General features: G+C 31.0%; 1 protein-coding gene across 1 annotated transcript; it reads right to left on the bottom strand.

Annotated features, from left to right (window-relative positions):
* Positions 1-3,678: 3,678 nt before the first annotated feature.
* Positions 3,679-6,198, bottom strand: LOC111371166 (kinesin-like protein KIN-4C). The gene is made up of 8 exons (XM_022993073.1): positions 6,068-6,198; positions 5,659-5,806; positions 5,359-5,505; positions 5,029-5,181; positions 4,684-4,937; positions 4,067-4,236; positions 3,850-3,971; positions 3,679-3,696 (listed from the first exon to the last, which is right to left on the bottom strand). The coding sequence occupies exons 2-8, from the start codon at positions 5,791-5,793 to the stop codon at positions 3,679-3,681; spliced, it is 999 nt and encodes a 332-aa protein (XP_022848841.1). The 5' UTR covers positions 5,794-5,806; positions 6,068-6,198.
* Between the last annotated feature and the right edge of the window lie 1,662 nt (positions 6,199-7,860).

The following is a 7,860-nucleotide window of genomic DNA, read 5'->3' as shown; positions in this document are numbered from 1 at the left end:
TGGTAAGAATGAGAATGAAAAATATAATCGTTATGGACCGCCACACAAGAAATAGAAATTCAAATTTGGTGGCTCGATGTGATGGATATCGATCATATTTTTTATTTTAATGAGAAAAAAAAGGAAGCAAACAGCACTTAAAGTTTTTATGATAGAAAATGTAAATTGACCATTTCACCAATTTGAGTCAAATATTCAATTCAAGGGTTGACTAATGGATAAACAAATAGAATTTTTCAAATGGACTTTGGCTGCAATAAGTTAAAGGTTTGCAATTATGATCACAAAAATAATAGGATAAGGTGTATTATACAGCAAAATAAAAGGTTTGGAATCTTTGTTGCAATTTTTCCTATTATTAACGACACTTGGTTATATTGTAAAACGTTTTTCAGTTATATGGTGTTTGCTTGTAGAACTGAGATCAATAAAATAGAGGACGGGAATTATTTTCTTGCTGTGCTAAAACTATGGAAAAAAATGAAGATGAAAATACGTTATTATTATGTAAAGAAAAGTTGGGATTCCTAAAATTGACAGTTGCTAAAGCCTGTTGCTCAATTACGTGCATTTCAATAATTGGGAGATTCAGTGGAAAGAGGGACCTTCTGGTTGGGAAATTATTTAATTTGTCATGTGAGCCCACACTTGTAATGAATTATGTATAAATATTATTTTAAAGTTAAATCCAAAATTAAAGTGATCTAATAAATAATTAAGTAAATCTAAATAAAGTATGGGTTATGGATCAAGAAGCAAAATCAAGAACAATAATCAAACGATTAATGAGGCAAAATTCGAGATTGAAAACAATAAATCAATCAAAAAGGGGATTCCAAGTTGCTTTTCAAGATTCGAGATCCAGAATCAAGATCCAGTAATAAAAAATCATTTCCAAATAATTAAAGTATGTTCTGCATTATTAATTTTCTTGGTGATTTGATATGGAGGATCTTAGCAATATAGTAATTATATTTTCAAGTTTTAAAGTTTCATAAGAATTCAGCAAGTGGTATCAAAATCAATTCATGTTAAACTAATTGGATTAAAGGAAGAATTTAGTGGCTAAATTCATATACTGAGTTTTGGAATCTTTTAGTTTGGAATATGAATTTTAGCCACAAACTTCGAAATTCAAAATTTTTCAAGTTAGAATTTTAGAGTTAAAGGTTATAATTTGGATTTTCCAATGAAAGCTACGAATTTTAACACTAGAATTTAAAATTCAGATTTTTTTGGGAATTTTAGAAAATTCTGATTCAAAACGACAGCTACGATGCCGCAATGCCACTTTTGGGCATTGCGTGTAGCGCTGGCCTTGCACTTCAATACCCACGCAACCTTGATTTTTCGAAATTTTTTTCTTTTGGCCACAAAGAGAAAAAGTAAAGATAAAAATATGAAGGAGCAATCAATTTCAAATTTTGGTATTTAAAGTTTCTTTCCAATTACTAGTTTTCTAAAATAGATTAGTTGAAGCAACATGTTATTAAAGTAATATCTCTTGCCTAAATTAATTTATTTGAAATATTATGAAGGTTATGTGTATATAACTCATGCGAATTTTCAGCAGCTCAAAGGATGGTCGATATTTAGCAGAATTATTTGCACACCTGTGGTAATAAATATGAGACAATTATAACGTTTTCAATTATGTGAATATTGAGTCAGTTTAAAGATAAACTTGATGTTTGATCGGACTTATTATCAAATATTTGATTACTACACCAAGGGTACCACTTACAAGTTGATATTTCTATCCACTGGCTAAATATTAATGTTGTGCTCGGTCTTTTGTACTGGGGTCCACCATTATTTGAAATTATTATTGTCCAATATGGATTCTCATGTGAACATATTATTTAGGTTGAAGTTCTCTATTTGGTTAATTTATCTGCTTCTGAAATATCTATCAACATTAATTCATTTTATGTGGTTGAACCTAAGTAGGGTTGGAAAGAGAATGGTTGTATCATTCTTGATGGCATGGCTCTAAACCTTACGTTAAGAATTGAACAATCCACTACTCTTAGGAATAAGGGTTCCGCTAATAAAACGGGACTAAAATAAGCGAGATTGTTCAAACTACATAAGTCTTATGATCACGAAACATAAAATTCCAACAAAATTCAAGGGCACTGTGTCCAATAAGGTAACTGCCAAAAAATTTCTTATAGAAATATTCCAAAAAATACTTTTTGAAAAAGCGATAAGGTCGAAACTACTATGCTTCTGGCAAATTAGATTTTCCTAAAGTATAAGGTTAAAGAAAATATACTGGAGCATATCATGGACGTGTCTCATCTTGCTTAAAAACCAACGGAACTGTAATGCCCCTAAAATTTTAGAATAAAATTTATTTATTTTATATATTATATATTTACATTTTTTTAAATCGAGGACTAAGATGAAAAATGTTTTAAATTCCTATGTTATTTGATGCGAATAATTAGATATTGTTAGTGCCAGATTTAGTATATCGATATTGGACTCATTTTATAAGTCGTAATTAATTAGAAGCCTTTGACTCAAGAAAAAGTTATTTTAGATAAGAACACATTAAGTTAGACTCAATTGAAAGAAAATAGGATAAACAGAATTTTATTTAAACTATAATTCAATTCATTTTCTTTCTCCAAAAACGTGAGGGTGGGTATTGAATTTTAATATTATTTTTAGTTTAGTATTAACCTATTTTAAATTTAATGTGATAGCTAGTATCCTATTTGGATAACTATGAATTTATTAGTAAAATACAATCCAAATACCTAAACTATGTTTTATCCAATAGGGTACATGTTTTCTAATATAACTCAACCATTTTTTATTAGTATAAATACTATACATGGATTCCATAATTCATACACCAAAAGTTATACACACGTAAGAGAGAGAGGGGTTACTTTTAGGAACTAGAAGACAAGAAACCATTTTGCAATTCTTAAATAAACGAGGTAAGATACATATGTGTAAGTTGTTTTCGTTTTTATATGTTTTTATATGCAATTAAATATGCATGGATTGTCAGTGAAATTTCGGGTTCTATAAAAAAAGAAATGAAATCCTATGAGATATAAGAGAACCTAAGATGGGTGTATCACTTAATCACCGATATACTCCATAAGAGTAGAACGGTATGAAATATAAATTTTATTGTTATATATCTGTATATGGAAATTGCATGTATTTTATTGGGTGTTTTCGAATGTTCGCTCTTCTAAATTTTTACATGTTAGTTCGGGTCGATTGAAATTGTGGCGGGATGGTGATACGGGCTACCAAGTGATCGAAGGAAGGAAAAAGAAATTTAACATTTTATTTGTTCTTTTTTTATATCTCTAAATTATTTGTTAGTTTTATTTGTTCAAAGACTCGTTTGTTTATTTTAAATTGATATTTATGATTGAAAATAAAGAATTTTCTTTATTAGAAAATCGTTTCGCAATTATTATAAAGGAAATTGAGTTTTTCGTATTCTTCTTGGACCTTGTTTTGGTTAACAAAATCATCCCTCTTCATGACTATCTTTTCCTCCTATTGAAAAGGCTAATGATTCGCTAGTTTCTTGAAACATGGTTAATGGGTTATAATGCCAAAAGCATCAAAACACTATGCACATATCCCTTCAGATCATCTTATTCCTAAAGTCTAATAGTTTTGGTTAATCTACTAGGATCATCACAGCTCTACTCGTAACTGTAATAGAACAGACTAACATACAAAACATGATGTTGTAGTAAAATAATCCCAGCACAATAAGTGCTCCTATGCATTGAAATTGATTCTTCGTACATGTATATTTTTCCTTTATCGGAGAAAGGGTGGAGGGGCAGAAGTTTAGTTCCTTACCTGCAATAAACGTGTTAACTTGCTGTCTCGATAAGGAACATGACCTCCTTTTCTCTTCTTGTCATCACCCAAGGCACTTATGACATTACCAAGCGCAAGCAATCCCTTGTTAATGTGGATGCCTAGACCCAGAAAATAGAAATTCCATTCAAACTTTTCGAAGATCAAGAAATACCAAACAACATAGAAAAAAATTAATGAACATAAATAGCATTACCTTCGCGTAAGCGTGTTCCATCTGCACCTGTTCGTTTTGCACGCTCAGATCCCGCAAGGTCAACCAAATGTAGTTTAGCAGTCAAAATTTCATCCGCCACATCATCTCCAGCTGAAGAACTGGTTATTCTCTTTTGCTCCATAGATATTGTGAAGATGGCATGTGAACGACTATGTTGACAAATAAAGTGTAGCAAAAAGCCTTTTAGGAAGGTTACTTAATATAAGTTGTGATGGGAACAAAACCCTGTACTACTTTAATTCCGAGAATTCGACTGACAAAAGGAAAAAATGCACTGGCACTATGTGTTTACAAACATAATCATGGGAAGATTCTTCATTATGAAACAAATGCTTCAATAAAGAGAACACCAAAATTAAAATTAAGTCATGATCTTCCATTAAGTTTCCTAATAATAAATGAGTCATTAGACATGACCTCTACCATTTTGTAAGGGAACAAAAGGAATGGGAAGGGGAATTTGGTTCACTTTCTGTTTCTTTTCAACACAACATATTTACACTTAAAAAGTTCACTAACCAAAAAGCCACATGTTGAGCACACCAAGATTGAATACTGCCACTTCAATTATCATTGAGGTGTCAAAAAAATCCTACCTTGACTGACTATTCATATTTGTGCTCCCAGTGGCACGAGATACCGAACCCTGCAATAAGTATGATGCCATCTCATCTTTTGTATTGACCTCTGCCTCTCTTACTCCGGCAAGTGTAATCCCTCCACTCACTGTTTCTCGAATTTGAATGGGAACTCTTGCAGGACAAGTAGACTTCACAACTGGTGGCACATCATTTCTGGACACAAATGGTATGTTTTGATCCAGCAAATCAAACACATCTTCCTTGAAGATCTGCAAAATTATAACAAAAAAATAAACATAAAGGATTAAATACGAAAAATGCCCAAACAAAGGTTGGTATTTGTAACTTCACAACTAATACCTCAATGAAAGATACTCTGATCAAAAACTCTTTGGACTCTTTCATAGACTCCACTTTTGAAAAAATGGTATCCATTACTTTAGGAATGACACCATTTTGATGCTCTTCTCCATGATAATTTGTACCCATTGTGTAAGTTTTTCCTGACCCGGTCTAAAACACAATAACCAAGTATAATATATTAGTTTACATGTTAACTTAAATTTCTAAGTGCAACTCATAGATGAAGCTAATATTACAAGTGATAATGAGGGATATTTGCACTCCAAAACACACTATCTTGAGAGAATTCTCCAAGTAACAAAGCTGTTAAATGATAATAAATATGACCTGGCCATAGGCAAGCACTGTGCCATTGTAGCCATGGAAGAGAGAGTCAACAAGTGGAGCAACACATTCATCAAATATGCGCGAACATGGATACCCCCCACTCCCAAAAATGTAATCAAACGTGAAGGAGTGCGATCCAATCTGGACCTGTTCATGCATCCAGAAGCACCAAAGGCATCATCAATAAAAGGTTCAACTTGTAAATCAAAGTTCAAACCCATCCCCTCACATATAAAACTTAATGCAGGAAATCTTGAAGGAAAAAAAAAAATAAGGGGGAAGCATTAGTTGAATGACTACCTGACTTTCAGCTGGAAACACGGAAATGCAGTCAGTACATCCTACGAGAAGCTCGGATGTAACCAGTGGTCTAATATTCACAGCAACTCTTACACATTGCGAAGAGTCCTTATTATCAGAGTTATCCATTTCCATTCTCAATCATATACTACCAAGACAACAAATTAAAATCCCTAGCTTCAGAAATATTAACAGAGAAAAGAAATAAAAAAACAAAATTAGGGATTATCATTCCATCTTTCAAGAAAAAATGAAATTGAACAATCAGATTCCAAAACGTTAGGGTTGTAAAAACCACGTTTCAATTATATACATAGATCAGCCAAAAAAAGAAAAATTAGAAAGAAGAGAATCCGTTATCTAACGGCTCAGTGAATGTACAAAATGAATAATGAAAGAAAAATGTTACCTAAATCGGAGGCAGGTGATTTCGTTTTGAGCTGATACTGGAAAGAGAGATTCCGAATGTAGTGATTGAATGAGGATTTAAATATTGAGGGCGCCTCGGGGATTTGTATATGGAATCCAAAGAGAGATGATAGAGAAGGGCAGAAAATGTAATTATTATTGGAGAAAAGGCGCACAGGTCCGAATTCAAATCAATTGGAGTTTGCACGTGATCAAGTCATCCACGTTAAATTTAATTACATTACATTTCATTTTTTTCTCTCCTATTTTCAACCACATAATTTTCCATAAAATAATATCACACATAAATCGAAAATTTTCCTTTTTTTTCAACCACTCATTTTTCTAAAAAATATTATTCCCCCCATTTTCATTTTCAGATAATGAGGGTCAAACGGGGGCCAAATCTTTTCCATCATTCTATTTTGTTTGTCTGTTTAGTAGAAATTTTGATAATTAATTTTTTAATCGTTAGAGATAAATTGTATCCTATCTGTGAAAAAAAAATTCAAAAAAGACTGCTGAAATAACAAAATAACGATCAAAAAATTGATTTTAATTGATTTAAAATATGTACCAAATAAGCTCTTAGCCCCCCCCAACCCCCCAAATAAATCGCATCAAATTAAACCCTTGTTTGATCCCCATTTTGGAAAAATAGTGCATTTTGAATAATAAATTGATGAGAATGTGTAGTTAAAAATTAAGGAAAGATTTTGAATTGCATGTAATATTATTTTATTGAAGAATGTGCAGTTGAAAATGAATTTTGAATAAGCCCTTGTTTAATCCCCATTCTTTGGTAAAAATGCTTTTTTCAACAGTATTTTAACATCATTTCAACCACACATTTTTCAATAAAATAATAGTACACACATATTTAAAACTTTTCATTATTTTTTAACTACACATTTCACATCAATACACTATTCAAAAAATCATTCTATACCCCAAAATGGGGTCAAACAAGAGCTAAATGAATTTTTAAAAGAATGGGAACCAAACAAGGGGTAAATTAAATTTTTCTCTCTTATTTTCAATAACACAATTTTCAATAAAATAATATTACACATAAATAAATAAAAAATTTATTTTTTCACAACCATTCATTTTTCAAAAAAAATATTATTCTCCCATTATAATCAAAATTAATGGGGGGCCAAACGGGGCTTATTTTTAAGTCTTAGCCATGGAAGCGTAATTTATTAAAAATCAATAGTCTGGATTTTGCCAACCAAATTTGTATATACACTTTATACAAGATTTTTAGCATTTGTTTGAGCCCCATTTTGGACAAAAATTGATTTTGAAATTTTTTAAATAATGTGTAATTAAAAAATAAGAAAATAAATTTCAATTTACACGTAAAATTATTTTATTAGAGAGAATATGTAATTTAAAATGAGTTTTCAATAAAATGGGGCTAAATTTTGATTAAACAAAAAGGATAAAATATGAAGTTGAAAAGTTAATAAAAGTTGAAAATTAGGTTCAATGTATAAATAAAAATGAATTTTAGAAAATGGAGCCAAATTGAGGCATTATTTCCCGACGTAATACCCAAAGGGAAATGAATGGAGTCATTTTAAAACCCTTTGATGTCCTAGATTTGTTGCAAAAAATAAATATGTACTTGAACTTGTCCTTCATTAAATCAAAAGTTTTTTTTTTCAAACTCATTTTTAATCATACATCAGACCCGATTGTGACAAAAACAAATGAGGTCTTTGCCTCGGCCCAATTTAAAAGGGGGCCTCAATTTTTTTTTAATGAGAAAAATCATATTTAAGTGTC

Source organism: Olea europaea, chromosome 22 (genome assembly GCF_002742605.1).
Source record: "Olea europaea var. sylvestris chromosome 22, O_europaea_v1, whole genome shotgun sequence".
Taxonomy (NCBI): domain Eukaryota; kingdom Viridiplantae; phylum Streptophyta; class Magnoliopsida; order Lamiales; family Oleaceae; genus Olea; species Olea europaea.
The sequence above is the reverse complement of the archived record's forward strand: the minus strand, read 5'-3'. Positions and strand labels throughout refer to the sequence as shown.

Excerpts from the sequence above, each read along its gene's own strand:
- LOC111371166 (XM_022993073.1), bottom strand. The coding sequence starts at position 5,793 with ATGGAAATGGATAACTCTGATAATAAGGACTCTTCGCAATGTGTAAGA. Across the intron at positions 5,182-5,358 it reads CAGTGCTTGCCTATGGCCAG|ACCGGGTCAGGAAAAACTTA; the intron begins GTCATATTTATT and ends ATTGTGTTTTAG. Across the intron at positions 3,972-4,066 it reads TGGAACACGCTTACGCGAAG|GCATCCACATTAACAAGGGA; the intron begins GTAATGCTATTT and ends TTCTGGGTCTAG.